Source organism: Salmo salar, chromosome 10 (genome assembly GCF_965601325.2).
Source record: "Salmo salar chromosome 10, fSalSal1, whole genome shotgun sequence".
Lineage (NCBI taxonomy): Eukaryota > Metazoa > Chordata > Actinopteri > Salmoniformes > Salmonidae > Salmo > Salmo salar.
Genome location: NC_138300.1, coordinates 82438593 through 82460623, shown reverse-complemented (window position 1 = coordinate 82460623; position 22031 = coordinate 82438593). Strand labels below are relative to the sequence as shown.

The 22031-nt window shown below is 45.3% G+C and overlaps 1 protein-coding gene across 1 annotated transcript in view; it reads left to right on the top strand.

The window, feature by feature from the left end:
- The window catches only part of LOC145850443 (potassium voltage-gated channel subfamily KQT member 1), a 120954-nt gene extending 100497 nt beyond the window's left edge, over positions 1-20457 (top strand). The window contains exons 3-8 of the mRNA XM_082956619.1: positions 13699-13774; positions 15798-15892; positions 16157-16197; positions 17932-17993; positions 20094-20197; positions 20307-20457. Coding sequence (XP_082812745.1) covers positions 13699-13774; positions 15798-15892; positions 16157-16197; positions 17932-17993; positions 20094-20197; positions 20307-20457 — 529 coding nt within the window. The remainder of the gene's footprint in view (positions 1-13698; positions 13775-15797; positions 15893-16156; positions 16198-17931; positions 17994-20093; positions 20198-20306) is intronic.
- The last annotated feature ends 1574 nt before the right edge of the window (positions 20458-22031 follow it).

Below are 22031 nucleotides of genomic sequence, written 5' to 3'. Positions count from 1 at the left end.
GCTAAACAATGAAGCATAACCACAACTCATGACATTACTACCCTGCATGAAACTGCAGGTAACTAACCAACCAGGTTCAATGTTAGCTAGCTTACATTAGGCTATAGCTAGCTAAGCAAATGTCTCTTTCTGTCAATATTAGAAACATGTAATATCTGAAAATGTAGCTAGCTAGACTATCTTACCTGTATACATCATTCATGGTTGGACACATCTCCTGTCAGATGCCATGGTTGCCCTTAGTTTGAAGATGTCATCCGGAGACAGGTGTTTTCTCCATTTCCTTAGCTATCATACTCGAATTCCACTTATTTAAAAACTCAGTCCTCCAGAAAGTGGAGAGCAACAATTATGTAGTTTTAATACACAATACATTTAAAAAAAAGCTGTGTTAGACAGGATTACCTAGACATACTGACCAGCTCAAATAGACAGAAGTGTGCTATATGGTAGACCAATCCAAACTCATCTCTCGGCCTGTCCAGCCCACACATTATCTCAGCCAATCATGGCTAGCGGGGAGGTTACTGACTTTTTCTTTTGCTAAACCAACTGGACTCGTAATTTAACAATTGTATTCGTATTTACAGATGGCATACACGTTTGTTATTAAGGCACATGAAAGTTCACATGTTCGAGAAGGCATTTCTGCCAAAAAACGCATTTTGATAAAAAGTTTACGCTTGTGAAGTAGTGACCCGCGACATACGCCTAGTTTCCTGAAACGGATCACATATTCCATCCATTTCGCGTTGTTTTTTTAAATAATATACTGCTCAAAAAAATAAAGGGAACACTTAAACAACACATCCTAGATCTGAATGGAAGAAATAATCTTATTAAATACTTTTTTCTTTACATAGTTGAACGTGCTGACAACAAAATCACACAAAAATAATCAATGGAAATCCAATTTATCAACCCATGGAGGTCTGGATTTGGAGTCACACTCAAAATTAAAGTGGAAAACCACACTACAGGCTGATCCAGCTTTGATGTAATGTCCTTAAAACAAGTCAAAATGAGTCTCAGTAGGGTGTGTGGGCTCCACGTGCCTGTATGACCTCCCTACAATGCCTGGGCATGCTCCTGATGGTCTCCTGAGGGATCTCCTCTCAGACCTGGACTAAAGCATCCGCCAACTCCTGGACAGTCTGTGGTGCAACGTGGCGTTGGTGGATGGAGCGAGACATGATGTCCCAGATGTGCTCAATTGGATTCAGGTCTGGGGAATGGGCGGGCCAGTCCATAGCATCAATGCCTTCCTCTTGCAGGAACTGCTGACACACTCCAGCCACATGAGGTCTAGCATTGTCTTGCATTAGGAGGAACCCAGGGCCAACCGCACCAGCATATGGTCTCACAAGGGGTCTGAGGATCTCATCTCGGTACCTAATGGCAGTCAGGCTACCTCTGGCGAGCACATGGAGGGCTGTGCGGCCCCCCAAAGAAATGACACCCCACACCTTGACTGACCCACCGCCAAACCGGTCATGCTGGAGGATGTTGCAGGCAGCAGAACGTTCTCCACGGCGTCTCCAGACTCTGTCACGTCTGTCACGTGCTCAGTGTGAACCTGCTTTCATCTGTGAAGAGCACAGGGCGCCAGTGGCGAATTTGCCAATCTTGGTGTTCTCTGGCAAATGCCAAACGTCCTGCACGGTGTTGGGCTGTAAGCACAACCCCCACCTGTGGATGTCGGGCCCTCATACCATCCTCATGGAGTCTGTTTCTGACCGTTTGAGCAGACACATGCACATTTGTGGCCTGCTGGAGGTCATTTTGCAGGGCTCTGGCAGTGCTCCTCCTGCTCCTCCTTGCACAAAGGCGGAGGTAGCGGTTCTGCTGCTGGGTTGTTGCCCTCCTACGGCCTCCTCCACGTCTCCTGATGTACTGGCCTGTCTCCTGGTAGCGCCTCCATGCTCTGGACACTACGCTGACAGACACAGCAAACCTTCTTGCCACAGCTCGCATTGATGTGGCATCCTGGATGAGCTGCACTACCTGAGCCACTTGTGTGGGTTGTAGACTCAGTCTCATGCTACCACTAGAGTGAAAGCGCCGCCAGCATTCAAAAGTGACCAAAACATCAGCCAGGAAGCATAGGAACTGAGAAGTGGTCTGTGGTCCCCACCTGCAGAACCACTCCTTTATTGGGGGTGTCTTGCTAATTGCCTATAATTTCCACCTGTTGTCTATTCCATTTGCACAACAGCATGTGAAATGTATTGTCAATCAGTGTTGCTTCCTAAGTGGACAGTTTGATTTCACAGAAGTGTGATTGACTTGGAGTTACATTGTGTTGTTTAAGTGTTCCCTTTATTTTTTTGAGCAGTGTATATTACACTTGATCTTTCATGAATAAGTTCATTTCTTTTTGTTTTTCCTCTAACTTATTCTGAGCCTCTATGGTACGTTTTTTATTGCTATCTATCTGTACTGTTTGTCCTTCCATTTGCTTTGTTAAAATGGACTCTCTTTTTTTTGTGATATCCAATTGCTTAGCCCAAAAGATCACACAGTGCCACACCACAGAACAGAAGCAGATCAACCGCCAAAAGCATTTCCATCACCCTCACCTCGATTTGCATTATATATAGCTATAAAAAAATATTTGCCATTACAAAAATGACATTTTTGGCAAGCAATTGTTATTTTAGAAAAAAAGTATTGTGATTCATCCTGTGTTATCCCTAACATCTTTACTCCCAAGCAACAGTTAGTTAGTGAGACAGAGACAAACCCATTCACACCATCTCTCTCTTTACTCTCTGTCTGTCTATCGCTGTCTCTTGCAAAGCTCTGTAACTATAAATGTTAATTGTATGCTGGAGAGGAGAGGGACTGGAACACGTTGTAAAATAGGTTTCTGCCAGGACATGCAGCTCATCTGATGCTGTACATTCCCCACCTGCTCTACTATACCTTTATAACCACTAGCTGGCTGGCTGGCTGGTTGTCTGGCTGGCTGTCTCTGTCTTTCTGGCTGCCTGTTCATCTGGCTGGCTGGCTGGCTGGCTGGCTGGCTGTCTCTGTCTTTCTGGCTGCCTGTTCATCTGACTGGCTGGTTGGCTGGCTGGTTGTCTGGCTGGTTGGCTGTCTCTGTCTTTCTGGCTGCCTGTTCATCTGACTGACTGGCTGGCTGGCTAGCTCTCTCTGTCTCTCTTTCTGGCGTCCTCACTGTCTTTCTGTCTCTGTCTATTTCTCACATTGTCAGAACAAATGTTATTAAGATCTCAATTTCTCCACTTTGGCTTAGTTTACTCTGGAAGTTCAGTCAGAAAGTCACAGTGAAAAAAAGGAGAAAGAAGGTAGAAAGAGAGGGTGAAGTGAGGTAGAGTGAGAGGGAGAGGGAGAAAGAGAAAGAAAGATTTAGTTGTGTATTAGTCAGCCTGTTCATAGTGATTTCCTCCCCGTGTTCAGTTCCAGTGAAGTGAAGTCTTGGTCTTTGGCCTGGGCTCCACCATATCCCTTACCTGTAATGGTATCCTCTCCTCTCTTTCCTCATTAGGGGATTGGAAAAGTCAGGTCAACTCATTGCAACTTTAGCTCTTTTGCCTTTTGGCATACTTTCCATAGAATAGCAGTTCTCTTCCTTTCCCATTGGTCACAAAAGTTCACCCTTGTTGAATTGTTTCTTATTTTAAGCTTTTGTTTACCAGTCTACTCTCTATGTATGCTGTAGTTTCTACCAATTCATATTTGGAGTTATGCACGACTCATTACTAGTCCTCCCCCTCCTCAACCCCACCCTTACCCAAACAACAGAGAGGGGGTTCCATGCCACTCTAGTAGAGCCCTTCCTAGTGCCTCAAATATACCTCCCTCCTGTCTTCCCGTGACTCTCCTCTCGTCTCCCTCTCAGCCTAGCCTATAGAGACAGCCCTTCTGTCTATCACTGGCACCTTGTTTGGACGAGTGACCCTGCTGCTAGCCTAATTACTCTGTGGTGTGTGTGTGCGTGTGTGCATATTTGTGTGTGATGGATCACTTCTATGTCTGAGGGGCAGTGGGGCTCTTGACGGGGCCTAGGAGGGCCTCCTACCTTCATGCCCCCAAGGAGGAGATAAGTGCTGCTTGACAGGAGCATTTTCAGATTTTTCTTCTATCTCTCACTCCCTTTAATATCTCTCTCTCTCTCTCGCTCTCGCTCTCGCTCTCTCTCGCTCTCTCTCTCTCTCTCTCTCTCTCTCGCTATCTCTCTCTCTCCCTCTCTCTCTCCTGTCAGGGTGACAGTTCATACAAAGAAAGGCCACACCAATTTCCCTCCCTCTCTTTCTTTCTCTTTCTATTACACACACACACACACACACACACACACACACACACACACACACACACACACACACACACACACACACACACACACACACACACACACACACACACACACACACACACACACACACACAGAAAATACAGTAACATTTTATTTAACCATGGCATATAACTTTGTCACAACACTGTCATGACACATACTGTATATTTAGATGTGTTGTGACATATATAGCAATATTTTATGGCTGGTTATGACACCTATATAAAAGTGTCAAAGTGCACAAATCCTACCACACAAGGTAAACCATTCCATTCTACTTGTAAATAGTATGTTATATAACATTTCCAAAAATTTGCCATTTTATTACCATTGTAATTATTCACACATTGATGTCAAACATGTGCTTAGCCCAATGCTCTGTCGCTGATGACTGGGATTAATGCAGGAGCAGGACAAAAAACCTCCTGTGATTGATTCCAAAATATGTAAATGTATGGAATCTAAGTTTGTTTGTTCAGCACATTACTATTGTAGCCCTCCATGGTTTTGCTTTAATATAGCTACATGTATATTTAACGCTACCACTAGGGGGAGACATTCAAACTGTTAGCTGCAGGCGCACACCACATACGTTGGAAGAAGAGAAGGAGGAAGAGAAGCCCAGTGCATAAATGTTAATTGTCAGTGTTTTCTTATTCATCCTGTTTTCAAGTTTGTAATATTTACAAGCATGATTTCGTTTTTGAAATCTAGAGATAACATGTTTATCTAAACCGTGATGAGTTTTCCCATAATCTTTATTTATAATTTAACTGTTTTGACCGAGTGAAAAAAAAGTGTGATTTTTGTGTAGCCAAACATGGCTAGCTAAATTTGTATGCAAGTCAATGAGACAAGATGGCGTCTCAGATTAAACATATTTTCGTTATAAATGTTTTGGCTCATAAATGTTTTTTTCTTCTTCATTTTTTACAAAAGATGGCTCATATTAAGTATATTTACATGAGTCCATATGACCCACGCTAATGATAAGTATTTTATTTTTTATTTTTTTATTTTTTTATGTGTATCTAACGGTCGCATGCTAACCGTTAACGTTAGCTAACTCAGCGCTCAGCTCTAGCTAGCCTGCCATAGTTAGCTAGTTGTTATTATGGGTATTTGTTACATTTAATACACAGGCCTCTTCTAGAATTTTTGTTGTACAATTATCTATTATCAGTATATAGAGTGAATCAAATGTACTGTTGTTGCCTCAACAAGGCATGGGTGTATTTAGTTGTTTTGTACACCACCATCTTTAGTGATAGGGTAGCTAACATTAGCTTGCTAGCTACATGAACAGTTGAGAGCTAGCTTTAGCTATGTTAAAATGGGATTGTAATGTATTTGAACATGCCTGAAAGTGTTTGCTATTCTCATAATATATTTGGTGTGAAGTTTTCAGCTTGTCCTCCACTGGAGAAACCCAATACCCCTCCTCTTCCTCGCCAACTTCTCAATCACACCGTGTCACTGCATTGTAGCATACACTTTTCTGATTTCTGTTCTTTACTGAGCTATATTTTCCAGAGAAAGTAATGCATCTGCTGCATCCAGTGGTGGAGGTGAAGACCTTGAGTGAGGCTGCAGAAACAAACTTGAATAAATAATGCAATTTATAGTTAGTTCCCTTTTTTGTTGTTGTTTTAATGAATTCTTTACAGTGAGTTTTTTTCCCCATCGTAATGGAAAATACACTTTATGGCACTGTCATGAAGTGTTATGACCATCCTGTGTCACTTTACTTGGACTAAGAAAATACACTTTATGACACTGTCAAGAAAGATCATGGCCATCATAATCATATAAGCCAGGTAGGCCTATCATGTACATGCCCTTCTGTCATTTAATATGGTAAATTTCACAACATTTTATATAACATAACCATACTGTTTACAAGTAGGCACACTCTCTCTCTCTCTCTCTCTCTCTCTCTCTCTCTCTCTCTCTCTCTCTCTCTCTCTCTCTCTCTCTCTCTCTCTCTCTCTCTCTCTCTCTCTCTCTCTCTCTCTCTCTCTCTCTCTCTCTCTTCTAGTGGCAGGTGTCTCCCTCTACTGATCTGGACGGAGGGAGGGAGCACATAGCGGGTAGTGAAGGGAACTTTTTGATACACCGAACTTTCTCGCTGTGCCTACAGTATCTCTTTCTTTCTTTCTTTCTTTCTTTCTTTCTTTCTTTCTTTCTTTCTTTCTTTCTTTCTTTCTTTCTTTCTTTCTTTCTTTCTTTCTTTCTTTCTTTCTTTCTTTCTTTCTTTTTTTCTTTCTTTCTTTCTTACACACACACACACACACACACACACACACACAACCACACACACACACAACCACACACACACACACACACACACACACACACACACACACACACACACACACACACACACACACACACACACACACACACACACACACACACACACACACACACACCACCCTGTAGAGAAGCCAACCAGGCCTTCCCACAGCTGAAGGGGAACAAAAGGCCTGATCAGAAGAGAAAAGAGTAATTAAACACAAGGCTTTAATGTCAGCCAGACCCCCATACCCCCCCACCCATTTTACCACAAAAACAAGAATGGAAGAATAACTTCTTTCAAAGAAAGAATGGTTTTATAATCCTGCCTAGCTTCTGAAAGGAAGCCCTCAGCTCTGGAGGCGCAGGGTCAGCCTCTCTCTCTCTGCCTTCTGGGCTTATTCCATCTCTCTCCCTTCCTCTCACCCTCGCCCTCTCTCTCTATCTCTCTCACTTTCTCTCTCTCCCTCTCTCGCCTCTCTCTCTTTCTCTCTCTGTCTCTCCCTCCCGTTGGCTGGGCCCATAGAGAGAGCTAAGTCAGGCTGAACGAATGTGGGCAAGCCTGTGACCGCACCTCCAGCAGCCCCTGGCTCCCCAAAAAGAAGGTGTCTCTAATTGTTCCTTCTAACTTCTTACACACACACAACACACACACACACACACACACACACACACACACACACACACACACACACGCACGCACACGCACACGCACACGCGCACACGCACACACACACACACACACACACAGTCCCCCTCTTCACATCCCCACGCTGGGCTCATGTGCTTGGATTATCATACGCCTATGAAAGAAGCAGCCAATTTAATCCCAATACAGCCAGCTATAGGAAAGACGCTTCGACTGAGCCAGGGCCTCCGCTGGAGGGGGTAATCACAAAAAAGTTTTTTTTTTTTAAAACAAGGATCCAGTGTGGTGTTTTTCCAGGACCCCCTAACTGGCAGCTATAAAGGGAGTATTTCTCTAACATGCACTAATCCTGCTAAACAGCACCAAATCCTATTAGACCATGAATTATAGCTCCTGCTTCGGCACCTCTCTCTCTAGCTTGTCCTCCACTGGAGAAACCCAATACCCCTCCTCTTCCTCGCCAACTTCTCAATCACACCCACACACACACACACCCACGCGCACACGCGCACATACACACTCCCCACCACATCATCCAAACCTGCACCCCGCTCCTCAATACCGTAGCTCAGGCTAACAGGGGAGGGAGGGGTGGCGTGTGACTGTGCTTCGGAGTGGAGGTCTATGTTCGTTTACTGTATATGTGTAGGTATGGAGACTTGTGCTTCTGTGTGTATGATTGTGTAACGTATGTGTGTGGATGGTGGTTCTCCTCCCCTCCTTATATGGCAGAGTCAGTCAGTCTGTCAGTCAGTCAGTCAGTCAGTGAGCCAGCCTTTGAAGTGTTGGGACACATATTTGAAGGGCTGTTTATGCCCCAAACCAACCAGAGACATGTCCCATTCCCCTCCTCTCTCTATGGAAGGGGTAGCTCCTGCTCTGCCCTCCTCTCTCTATGGAAGGGGTAGCTCCTGCTCTGCCCTCCTCTCTCTATGGAAGGGGTAGCTCCTGCTCTGCCCTCCTCTCTCTATGGAAGGGGTAGCTCCTGCTCTGCCCTCCTCTCTCTATGGAAGGGGTAGCTCCTGCTCTGCCCTCCTCTCTCTATGGAAGGGGTAGCTCCTGCTCTGCCCTCCTCTCTCTATGGAAGGGGTAGCTCCTGCTCTGCCCTCCTCTCTCTATGGAAGGGGTAGCTCCTGCTCTGCTCTGGCCGGCTCCTTTGTCGAATAACCTCCTTAGCTTAGGTAACCTCCAACATCACCACTTCCCTAATTAAGGAGATTTTGTGAAGCTGAGGTCAGAGCTTCTTTCTTTCACTCGCACATATATCAAATCAAATCAAATCACCCTTAAGCGAGTTCTTGGACTGTTCTTTGACTTTCCATCATTAAATAAATAAGATAAAACTGTATTTCAAAAATGGTTTAGCCTATTCACCTGTGGATTGGTTGCTCTTTACTGTATCATGCCAGCCAAAGTATGCAAAGTGAAAAATCTGGTTCTGTACAAACATAATCATTTCAATGACATCATGTATCTGTCTGTGTGCTGTTTAGCATAACTAAAGCTGTAGTGGAAGTGATTTACATGTAGCAGTATTGTTTAACAGTAGCAGATCCACTATTGACATGTCCTGACATTCATAGGGAAGTAGCCTACTCTGTCACTTAGCCCTTAGGAAATAATGAGTTAAAGGACAATTCCACCTGAAACCAATCTTTTGATATTTGTTTCATTAGTCCATTGTTGAAATAGTCCCGAAATGTTTTTGCTTGTCAGCACTCAAGTTTGCAAGATACAGTGTATGTAACTTTCAAAATGACAGAAATCATCCGTGTGTGATGCTGCTTTGGGTGGAGTTTTCCTTTAACCCTCATGAGCCGAACTGCCTTTAGTGTTTCTGTCAGCTGAACTCTGAGAGCAGGACTCAGGACCTACTGATGTCTAAGGTCTATAGAGGTGTGTAGCCTGCACCTGAGAACTAGACATTACTCACTAAACCCTGTCCAACAATAATTGTATTTCTCTGTGTGTGTGGGTGTGTGCGTGCGCATGTCCATAACTTGAGGTTTTCTTCCTGGTATTATCCAAGCACAGGATTCAGGGTTGTCAAAGTTCAACTGTTCAACTCTGTACGTGTTCAAAACGGTTTGGTTCGAGCGTTCTCCCCTATCAGCAACGAGGTACCTTTTCCACTTCTCCTCTGTTAATAACACGTTGTGAAAGTGGGTTCATTAAATGTGGGTGGGGTTTTGGTCAGAATGATATCTTCAGTCATTCTAGAGAGGCAATTTTCTTTGTTTGGTTCTCTCTCAACCATTTCGAAATCAAACCACAAATTGCAGTACCTTTAGAATTACACCAGGGTGGTGGAATGATGTGTTTGTGTGTGTTTACACGTGATACTAGCATGCGGTTGTGTGTGTATTTACGTGTGTGTGGGATAGAGAGAGTGAGAAACGGAGTCCTCTACCACCCCATGCTAGTGTCAACCAGCCCTTTCCTCTGGTGAATCTGGGAGACAGAAATGTATGACAGATGTGGCAGGCTGCAGCAGGCTTCGTGCCCCACTGTTCCTCATTTCTGCTGTGGTGACATGGCACGGCACGTAAATCACGGCCTCTCCTCTCTTTGTTGTCAGCTATTAAATACACAGGCTTTCATGTGTTCACGTGCTCATTACCAGCCGGGCCGGGCCGAGCCGCGCTGAGTGCAGCCTGCTATTGTTTCAAACATCTCAAACATTGTGTGATCAAGGCCTATTGATCAGTCCTGCTTGTCTCTGACTGGGGCTGCAGACACAAAGACAACTGGAGCAGACACCCCCAGAGAGAGAGAGAGAGCGGTCAGTAACTAACCAACAACACACATCACCAGTAACTATACACAGCAGGATAGAGAGAGACTAGAGACAGACTCCTGCATGCAAACAACCTCTCTGTCTCTCTGATGATTCAACAACACACCGACTGAATTTGACATGAAAGACAGTTACTGGCTCCTGGCTAGTTAAACCCCTCTCATATTTCAAGTGTAAAGTGTAGAGATAATCAAGGGCCTCTTCTGATTTGATACAGAAATGTTGTGGGTGTCTGTTTTCTCTTGCGTTGATCAAAGTCCCCTGCTGAAGCTGATCATCGACCACAGGCCTGTGCCTTTGCTGTGCTCTGACCATCGACCTGTAACTCTAGACTCTAAAGCCTCTTTCCCCTGATGGACTCCGTCCCCAGACGTTATTACACTGTGTGCTCCTAGGAAACACAGACAGGATATTAGACTGGCTCCAGCCAAGGAACAGCAGAGAGGAGGACTGTTACTAAGGACTACTATGAGGTTTCTAAAGTAACCACCTGGAAAAATCAACCCAGAAAGCTTTATTAAGAGAGAAACTTCCAAGTGCCAATGGATGGCATGTGGCTATAATCTGTCCAGGATTTCAAAGGACCACACCAACTCATTTCTCCTCAACACTGTACCCAATTGAATTTACCACAGTAGCCCTGGTGAAGAATGGTGAGTCTGTGGAAGACTGTGGCAGTCTTAAGCCTGGGTATTCACTGGAATAAACAAGCGTCGCCCTTGGCCCTGAAATCATACGGCACAGGACAATCAAAACAATATTGAAGTCTGTGTGTGGGAGATTAAATGCTTGCTGACTCCAGAGGAGCCCTGGGATGCATTGTGTTGTGTGGCAAACGCTCTGGTCTGGTGAGAAGAGGGAGAAATAAAAGAAAGGAGAAAAGAGGAGAAGAAGAATGAGACTAGCAGCAAGTGTTGTGAGTCATCAACCAGAGACAGAGAGATGTGGTAAAGCTGACATTCCAAAGGTTGCTGGGCGCCAAATGTGGTTGAGCGCCGCATCTGGGGCAGGCCGACTTTAAGTTGTGCAAAATATGTTATTCTTTTATCACGGTCACTTGCCAAACATGCATGTGCATTTGGGAAGCGAGGGGGGAAATAGTCCCGTGATCGAAACGGCACGTGTTTTCTGTTTCCTACATGTGTTTTCTTTCCCAATTATGTTCAATCTACAACTCAGCGCAAAAACACATCCTTCTCGCACTTGGGAAGACGGAGGAGGGGGTACAAAAATGAAGAGAAAAAAAGACGCCTCTGCTTTTTGTTTGGTATTGTTCGTGTGCATTTCCTCGTATAGTTCCAGATCTGAGGGCGGAAAAAGCAGTCCCAGCAGTCTGCTTTGATCCATATGTTTTATGGCCCCTGTCAGTGTATTGTCTGTTAAGTCCTTTTGTTGCCCCTACCCACTAATGAAGTCTTCAGACCGGGCTTGTTGACTCCACAAAGGCGGGAGGGTGTGCTTCTTCACAGAGAACCAGCTAGCCAGCTGTAGCGCTGGGACGCAGCAGTCACAACAAGTCTTGTACCCCCATACATCCCCCCAACAAAGGGCTGCTGCCTTCAGAATGGAGCCATTCATTTGCTTTGGAGCACTTCAGCAGAGAAGACCTTATCTCTCACCACAGTCACGCTCAGAGCCCTGGCAAAGTGTGTCTCACACACACACACACTTTCTCTCTAGTTATGGGAGGAAGTTTTTTGGGGGGAGATTTGGGGCCACGTTCTTTTCATCTCCAGACTTTGGGACTTTGTAGACTATGTTGTGCCGTTATCTCTGAAGGGGATGGCAACTCCGTCTTCTGTCTCTCGTTTGTTCCTGTGCCCGTTTCTCATCTCTGTGCTATTTTACAAGGTGTCCCCGCTCTGAATTCCTTCAGAATGTTATTGTTAAAGAATCCGGTGGCGTCGCTCAGCGTTAATCCGGCGTCTCTCGAGACGCACTCCAAACGCCGTCCCGGGCGGCTTACCCAGCCCCCTTGATGTCAGCGATAAGGCCGAAGGGTAAAGGTCACATGTTTTAAAACACGCGTGAAGGAAAAGCAGATATTTCAGCTCAGCTTTTAAGACAGATCCCCAAAAATATCCATATTGAATTGCTTGCATTCTCTTTGATCTGTCAGCACAGCTAGTGTCAGAGAGAAGCAACAGGCAGAGACACACGGGTTCTCATTGAGTGCGCATTACTAGTCACGCTGCAGTCCTAGCACACAGTACCTCCAGTACAGAGACAGCATAGTACAACAATATAATAACAGTCCAGAAATATGAAACCACCGCATGAATGTTAAACTGTAAAATGAGAGGGCACACATTCTATACATGGACCAAAAATAATCCAAACGGTTCTGGAATAGACTCCGAGGGCCTATTTCCAGATCTAGCTAGCAGGTCACCACTTCCTCTACTGCTCTGTGGTCATCCTCTAGCCATGACCCCATGACCCATGGAAGTTGTCAGCAGTCGAACCGCACATAAACACCCTCCCAAGTTTTGCCCTCACACGCACACATCTAAGTATCACACATACACCCAAATATGGCCGTGTCATCTCCAACAGTCACATTTGGCTCACAACAAAATTTTCTTAAAACATTTTTTTTTACCAGAACTGTGTGCATCTTGTTGTGCATTTCAGCTTAGACAGTGAAGCCAAGCGAACATCAACACATCATGTAAAGCACTTGCGTGATGGAGGAAGTGGGTCTGTACTCTTGCGGCTATAGCTAGGCTACTATGTGTGCTGTTATGGTGTTTAGTTTAGTGCCGGTGGTTCTCCCATTTGTTGACACAAATGAGGCGTGTTGAGCCAGTGTGCGTGTGTGTGTGTGTGTGTGTGTGTGTGTGTGTGTGTGTGTGTGTGTGTGTGTGTGTGTGTGTGTGTGTGTGTGTGTGTGCGCGTGTGTGTGTGTGTGTGTGTGTGTGTGTGTGTGCGTGTGTGCATGTTTGTGTGCGTGTGTGTGTGACTCAGATTACACAAGATGTTTGGTTGTTCCAGATTCAAAGAAGGACACAACTTCACAGTTTCAATATTACAGACGAACAACAAGTTCATCAGAGTTCAACATTCGTGAGTTGTATGAGAAACCTGTTTAGTTCCAGAGGATGAGATCATACAGTTCTAGCACACAGTGTGTGCGTGGGTTTGAGAGTGTGTGTGCTTTTGTGCACACGCGTGCATGTGTGTGTGTGTGTGTGTGTGTGTGTGTGTGTGTGTGTGTGTGTGTGTGTGTGTGTGTGTGTGTGTGTGTGTGTGTGTGTGTGTGTGTGTGTGTGTGTGTGTGTGTGTGGTAGGGAGGGGGACTCTCCTAGCCCTCGAAGCCATATGTGTTTTGCCATTGCACGGTACAAACATTCTGCATAAATGAATGCAGTACAAGCCAATTAGAATGGCTGGAAGCATGCAAGTTGTACAAATGTTCTGTTGTTTTCAGAGCAGAAAACAAGCCAGGTTGCATTTGTAAAGGAATACAACTGAGACGAGGGGAAACATCTGCAGGCTTAACCCCTTGTGTGCTGGAACAAATCAAATCAACATGTAATTGTCATGTGCACAGGATACAGCGTCATGAACAATGAAATCCTTTCTTGCCAGTTCTCCTCTCAACAGTGCAACCAAATGAACTGTGTTTGTCTCCCTCAGGTTGTCTCACGCCCACAAAGCAGCAGTCAAAGTACTCCGGAGAATGAAGTACTTTGTGGCCAGACAGAAATTTCAGGTAAAAGACAAGGTGGAGGAAGAGAGGGGAGGAGGAGGGAGGATAGAGAGAATAGTGTTGTGGTTGCTTAGGAAGGTGAGGGTAAGCACAAGGGCATGTTGTGCAGCTGCAGGACTAACGTGTGTGCGTGTGCCCACTTGCATTTGCATATACGCAATGTGTGGGTGCGTGCACAATGTACGTGTGTACGTGTGTGTAAGACGGCGTCTGTGCCTGCAACTTGCACCTGCACGTCTGTGTCTGGCCTGTCGTCAGTTCAGCCTCAGTATCATGGGAACCCTGTTAACCTCCGCTTGTGTGGTTAGTTTCTCGCTGCACAGCTGTAGGAGACTAGGCACCTACCACAGAATGGCCTCACTTGGCCTTTAGTCCACAACTCTCTTTAAGATCTGAACGTGGTTGTTGTTGTTCTCCAACAGTCTCCAACAAACCCAGGCCACCGTTTCTGTCTTCACATTCAGCCATGTTCTCATTACTTCATTATTTCTGGATGATGAACAGACCCCACCATACTGGCTCGTCATGTTTTATTGGGTGATGCAACCTCAGTCACAAGATAGCTTTCTCCTCACACAAAACAACTCCCCCAACATAACATGTGAAAGCCTACTGAACAAGCCCTTTTCCCTTGGCTTCCTCATCGTCAATATACACTGCAACAACAAAGCACTGTGTTTTTACATAAAAAAATATATATATTTTATTTCAACTTTATTTAACCAGGTAGGCTAGTTGAGAACAAGTTCTCATTTACAACTGCGACCTGGCCAAGATAAAGCAAAGCAGTTCAACACATACAACAACACAGAGTTACACATGGAGCAAATAAACCTACAGTCAATAACACAATAGAAAAAGTCTATATACAATGTATGCAAATGAGGTAAGATTAGGGAGGTAAGGCAATAAATAGGCCATAGTGGCGAAATAATTACAATTTAGCAATTGAACACTGGAGTGATATATGTGCAGAAGATGAAATGTGCAAGTAGAGATACTGGGGTGCAAAGGAGCAAAAAAAAGTATGGGGATGAGGTAGTTGGATGGGCCATCCACAGATGGGCCATGTACAGGTGGAGTGATCCGCGAGCTGCTCTCACAGCTGGTGCCCAAAGCCAGTGAGGGAGATATGAGTCTCCAGCGTCAGCAATCCTTGCAATTCGTTCCAGTCATTGGCAGCAGAGAACTGGAAGGAAAGGCGGCAAAAGGAGGAATCGCTCTGGGGATGACCAGTGAAATATACCTGCTGGAGCGCGTGCTACGGGTGGGTGTTGCTATGGTGACCAGTGAGCTGAGATAAGGCGGGGCTTTACCAAGCAAAGACTTATAGATGACCTGGAGCCAGTGGGTTTGGCGACGAATACGAAGCGAGGGCCAGCCAACGAGAGCATACAGGTCGCAGTGGTGGGTAGTATATGGGGCTTTGGTGACAAAACGGATGGTACTGTGATAGACTGTATCCAATTTGCTGAGTAGAGTGTTGGAGGCTATTTTGTAAATGACATCGCCGAAGTCAAGGATCGGTATGATAGTCAGTTTTACGAGGGTATGTTTGGCAGCATGAGTGAAGGATGCTTTGTTTGCGAAATAGGAAGCCGATTCTAGATTGGAGATGCTTATTAATGTGAGTCTGGAAGGAGAGTTTACAGTCTAACTAGACACCTAGGTATTTGTAGTTGTCCACGTATTCTAAGTCGGAACCGTCCAGAGTAATGATGCTGGACGGGCGGGCAGGTGCGGGCAGCAATCGGTTGAAGAGCATGCACTTAGCCTTACTTGCGTTTAGGAGCAGTTGGAGGCCGCGGAAGGAGCGTTGTATGGCATTGAAGCTCGTCTGGAGGTTTGTTAACACAGTGTCCAAGAAGGGCTAGAAGTATACAGAATGATGTCGTCTGCGTAGAGGTGGATCAGAGCATCACCAGCAGCAAGAGCGACGAGTGTTGACCCGAGGGATGACCGTGGGTGACAATGTGCTGTGTGTGTTGTGTTTGTGTTGCTACAATACAATATTCCCACTCCACAGCAAGCGAGGAAGCCGTACGACGTGAGGGACGTGATGGAGCAGTACAACCAGGGACACCTCACCATGATGGTCCGCATTAAGGAGCTACAGAGGAGGTGGGCCATTAAATCTCTCTCTCTTTTTACTTTGTATTCTTTCGCTCTCTCCTTTTCTCCCTGTCTCTCTCTCTGTCTGTCTCTCTCTTCCTCTCTATCTATATCTGTCTCTCAGCTTTCTTTCACTCTCTCTCTCTCTCTCTCTCTCTCTCTCTTTCTCACTATTTCTGTCACAGACATGAAACACTAACAAATGCTACAGAGCTTCGTCCAAAGTTTCAATTTTCCCATAACGTGTCTCTCATGTTCCCCTTCTTTTCCCAGACTAGACCACACATTGGGGAAACCAGGAATGTTTTTGCCAGGTAAAACCCACCAGAGGAAACTCACCAGGCCAGAGTTGATCTGCTAAACTCTTGTCACTCCTCACTGTGCCCCCTCATCTCACAAACAAAGACAGCGAGGAACGACGATAAGGCTGGACTAGACTAAATCTTCTGCGAAGAGATCCCCAGTGTGTATAGTGTGTATACGTAGTGTGCAAGTGTGTATATGTTTGACTATGTGTGTTTGGTACACACGCTAGTATTTGTCTGCACAACGCTGCCATCCCCTCTCCCTCTCCTCCGCCGCCTTCTCTCTTCTTCTTCTCCTCCTCTGCGTACCCCCTCCTCCCACTTTCTCCTCTCTCCTTCTTTCTCCCCCTCCTCCTTTTCCATACCACCCTCCTATCCTTCTCTCTTCTTCTCCTCCGCCTCCTCTTCCTCTTCCTGCTCTGTGTACCAACCTCCTCCTCTCCACCTCTCCTCCTCCTCCTCCTCTTCCTCCTCCTCCTCCGTTTCTTGGCTGCCCCATGGAGCTAACAAGGGAACTAAGATGGTTAAACACTTGCTTGATTGGCCCTGGTATTGGATTAGGAGTCTGGGGCTTTACTCTAGACATCCATTACAACCAGGCCAACCATACAGGATAACACTACAGCTACAGCTGCCTGCCTGCCTGTCAAATACAGCCCACTACCCCCAGTCTGCCTGGCTGAGCCTGCCCTGGCCCTAGGATGGAGCCCCACTACACTGATATACTGTTGTTATGTTTATCGGGACTCATTGCATGACTAAGAGTTATTTGCGTTAGGGGGCCCCGAAATAAAGAAGTGCATGTGTTGGGGGGTGGTGTGTGTGTGACACAGGGGTGGTAAAGCATACCATAGTACCATGGTTTCCGCTGGACATTTGACAGGCAACATTTTAATTTACCGGACATTTGAGAAATCTGCCGGACCCATATGCATTGGGTGGGTACCTGATTCGGGCGTCCACCCATGGTGCTCAGAATGACAGAAATCCCATTACGATGATGGTCATTCATATTAACAGAACATGCAGGTCTAGGATGCAATGATGTGCGGTCCTTCTTACGGAATTATGATGCGCACTTTTGAAGATTTTAGACTAACAGTCCACATTTACTTTTCCTCAGCCAACAAGATGAGCAACAAACAGCAAAATCACTACCATATGTCAATCTACTAACGCTCATAGTACAAAAGTTTACCTATTCTATTGGTCAGATTGTCGAGAAAGAAATAGCCTATTCCAAACAGACTCTGGGACAGTTGTGGGAAGATAGACCCCACATTCATACAACCAGTAGGCCTAGACTACATAAAAATAACTTTAGAAAGCAATTATTCTGATGAAACGGATCACAATGTATAGCTTCAGATCTTGATAAACTGCTATTTATTCACATTATGAGCGCAGCATTGCGCACAAGGCAGGAGGCTACGTGCGAATGTTACATAATGCAATTATCGGAAAACACAGTCAAAAGGGCACCGCACATGCGAGCGTTTTCATGTGACAGAGATGGAAATATCCGTTAGAAATGTAGAGAGGAGATCTACCAGGCTACTTGGAAAGCGAAGTAAGACATGCCTCGTAACATGTATCGAAAGGTTCCTATTTCAAACAACTAAGTACATGTTTTCAGAAATGCATAGGCTACTGCCTCCAGCTCATTGCAAAGTGGTGTGTGACACGCTGATGAAACCTGGCTTCCGTCGCTGTTGGAGATGCTGTGTTGTTGTTGTTTTTCAGAGAAAGGCGTAGATAAGGAATACCACACTGTGGGAGCCAGACTGATCCGCCTGGAGGATAAGGTAAGAACAGTCTTGTGTGTCCGTGCTCATGTGTGTGTGTGTGTGTGTGTGTGTGTGTGTGTGTGTGTGTGTGTGTGTGTGTGTGTGTGTGTGTGTGTGTGTGTGTGTGTGTGTGTGTGTGTGTGTGTGTGTGTGTGTGTGTGTGTGTGTGTGTGTGTGTGTGTGTGTGTGTGTGTGTGTGTGTGTGTGTGTGTGTGTTTGTGTGTGTGATGGAATCTTTTCCACAGTATGTGTTATGGCTGGTTTCGGTCCATGGCTGAGCCGTTAAACAAATACCTCCTCTCCTCTAGTGATGCGTACGTGACACACGAGGTGTTCTTTTTCTGTTCGTTCACATCTCCTCAGGGTTTCCATGCTTTACCGACGACCCTCTACCCTCTGTCCTCTACAACAGGGGTTCCCAAACTGTGGGGCAACGCGCCCTACATTTTTCTTTAAGGGACTCAGTCCGGCTTTCAACTTAAGTCTCCCTTTCTCTGCACTCCACGACAAAATGTGTAGAATTGCAGGAAATAAGCTTTAAACCATCAGCATTTTCTATCCCCACAACCAGAGGGTTGTGAACAGTTTGTGTTTTGAACAGTGCTTGTGCCCATAGAAATAAGGGTGGGGGCTGGGGGCAATACTGGAAGGGAGCCCTGAGTGAACACCCCTGGTCTACAACAACAAGTTATATTGTGACGACGGTGGGTTGTGACTTGTGTTTGTGTTTCTATAGGGGAACATGAATGTTTTAAAAAGGCATTCTAATACAAGCTAAAGGGAGAGAGCACACACACATCCCTCTGGTCCTCAGTGGAGCATGGCCAATAGACAGCAGCTGTGTTATGTGCTGTAACCAGGCGTGACCCGCTAGGCAGAGTGGACCAGGAAGTGCCACCATGTGATGCCTGCCTGATCCCCATTCATCAAAATCAAATCAAGTTGTGTTCTTCACATGCTTCGTAAACAACAGGTGTGGACTAACAGTGGAATGCTTACGGGCCCTTCCCAACAATGCAGAGAGAAAGAAAATAGAGAAATAATAGAAAAGTAAAACAGGTAATAATTAAAGTAATAATAGATACATAATGAGTAATGTTAACTTGGCTGTCTATATACAAGGGGTAGCAGTACTGAGTCCATGTGTAGGAGTATGCGGTAACTGAGGTAGATATGCACACAAACTAGAAATAAAGATATGTACAAGGAATAAAGTGGCAGATAGTAAATAGTACCACCTCATTGCACACCAGGGACCAATTTGTGCCACCGTTGGTTGGTCTGACTGGAGCCTGCGGGCCGTGATGTGGTGCCCATTGCAGTCCTGTGACTGTGAGCATGTGTGCTGGCTTTCACTCGCGTCGGGAACCTTTGTTTTTCCGCTCAGGGAAGTCTCACAGGACGACAATACGGCTGGCATGGGAGCCATTAGCCTGCCTGTCATTTAGAGCTCTGCTTCCCTAGAAGCTCAGAGAGAAATTGAGTGTGTGTGTTGTGTCTTGTGTGTGTGCAGTTCAATGATTTTCTCCATTTTACCATGTTTTTTGCTATAGATATTGACTTTTGGCTCGTGGCTCCATGTCTACTATAATGCATGAGTGAAAGGACACAGCTCTCCAGACCCTCTGCACTTGACAGGAGTGAAATGATCCTGAACTAAAGACTAACCCTACAGGAGAGTAAAGGAGATTGAGTTCTGGCCCATTTGCTGTCCGTGCACATTGTGATCTCAATCTCCTGTTTGGTAACATAAACCTCACTTTATAAAACACCCTCGCTGTCCCTCCTGCATCCTGTGGCTCACAGCAAACCAACCTGACGGAAAGGTTCCTAATTAGCAGACCAGTTCAGGGGAAATCGGCGATCAGAGCAGCAGGCAGCAGCAGCCTAGCGTGAGGAAACTAAAGCCCCCAAAACAAATGTGGCTCCAATCACTGCATGCTCCCCGAGTACCAATATGAATAGCGTTTTGCATGACTCGTAGTAGAGTTGCCATGGTGACCGATTCCACACAGCGGTACCAAAAAAAGAACAGCAAAAACAGGTGATACCCGGAGCGCTCCCTCACTCGGCATGTAATGATTGTTTTCTGTGTGTGTCCTCTCATTATGGTTCTAGTCGTGTGAATCTCTTGTTTTGATGGGCCCACGGCGGCCAGGGGCCAACACACCTGTTGAGCTGAGAGAGGGGGGTGGTTCCAGTGCTGTGCCCCTGACCAGCAGGTGGATGAACCCGCTGACCCCCCCCCCCCCCCCCCCCCCCATCTGTCCGCGCCTCGGCCCATTCCTCCTCCCTCCACTCTGTCTCATTGTTTGGCTTTTCCTTCTCTAGACTCCCTCAACCCGCCTCAGCCCACACATATAAGACAAGGGCTCTGCCTCACAGCTCACACACAGCCTCTCAACTACAGCTGAAGGAGTTCATCTGGTCTCAGTCTGACAAAGAGGGACATCTTGCTATGATCAAGGAGTGGATGATATAGTACAATCATTTGATTGATTACAAGTAGTGTTTATTGCACACAGAATAGAATTCTGATGATTGAAAATATATTGTCCTCGTCATGTTTTAAAATGATCTCATTCTGGACCAAAGAAAGTTCGGATTTCCTAGAAAGCATCTCAATGTTGAATCATTTTCAGGTGTCACTTCTAATAGAAAACACAAACGCACAGACAGAGCCAAGCATGGTATTATGGCTGAATCAGCCATGAATAAGGTGTTTCCCAACAGCCCTGAGGAATTATCAATCAAGTGTATACATCAGTGTGTGTTGTGTGTGCTTGTCAATGTGTGTTGTGTGTGTGTGTGTGTGTGTGTGTGTGTGTGTGTGTGTGTGTGTGTGTGTGTGTGTGTGTGTGTGTGTGTGTGTGTGTGTGTGTGTGTGTGTGTGTGTGCCTGTCAGTGTGTGTTCCATTGAGCTATTGATGTTTGAAGGCCCGAATGTCTGGCGAGTATCAAAGCCACCTTTACCATGGTTTTTCACCAAGCTTTTCACTTCAGACGTTTTTTTTAATCTGCCCTACCACTTACCTGACCGGTTAAATTTGAAAGCCTCCTCTGCTACTCAGCCTCACGAAAAAAGCTTCTCCCAAGCAGTTGTGACGCCTACTCCTGTTGCCTGCTGCACCGCTGCTTGGATCAACCCGGCAATCTGTTCCCGGGCAGCCCTGGCCTGTCTCCCCCTGTCTGGTACAGGTACCCCCGCCAAACTCCCCCCTCTGTCCCGAGCTTTTGCTCGCCTCCAGCACACACACACTTACACACACACCAGAGACTTTGGACTGATCGGAATTTTAGGTAGGTTAATTAACTTGTGAAGTTTATTATGTTAGCTTACTCAGAAACACTTTAATTAACTAGTATATTCCTACTATTTACTTATTTTATCTCAGACTTTTATAGCCTACTGGACTCCTAGAGGGAAAGGGGGATACCTAGTCAGTTGTATAACTGAATGCATTCAACTGAAATGTCTTCCGCATTTAACCCAACCCCTCGGAATCAGAGAGCTACTCTCTCAAGTTATCTTGTTGGGGTAATTGACTCTTTGAACTTACAATGGCTAGCTCCAAGTTGTTAGATTTCTGTCTTGTGCTTTATGCTATTCAAATAAAATTAAAAACCAAATCACATTTTATTTGTCACATGCGCCGAATACAACAGGTTACAGTGAAATGCTTACTTACAAGCCCTTAACCAACAATGCTTTAAGAAGTTTTAAGAGAATTAAGTGTAAAGTAAAAAATAGATAAGTAAACATTTTTAAATAAAAATAACCATTAATTTAACAGCAGTAGTAAAATAACAATAGCGAGGCTACAGTTGAAGTCGGAAGTTTACATACACTTGGAGTCATTAAAAATCGTTTTTCAACCATTCAACAAATTGCTTGTTAACGAGCTATAGTTTTGGCAAGTCGGTTAGGATATCTACTTTATGCATGACACAAGTAATTTTTCCAACAATTGTTTACAGACAGATTATTTCACTTATAATTCACTGTATCACAATTCCAGTGGGTCAGAAGTTTACATACACTAAGTTGACTGTGCC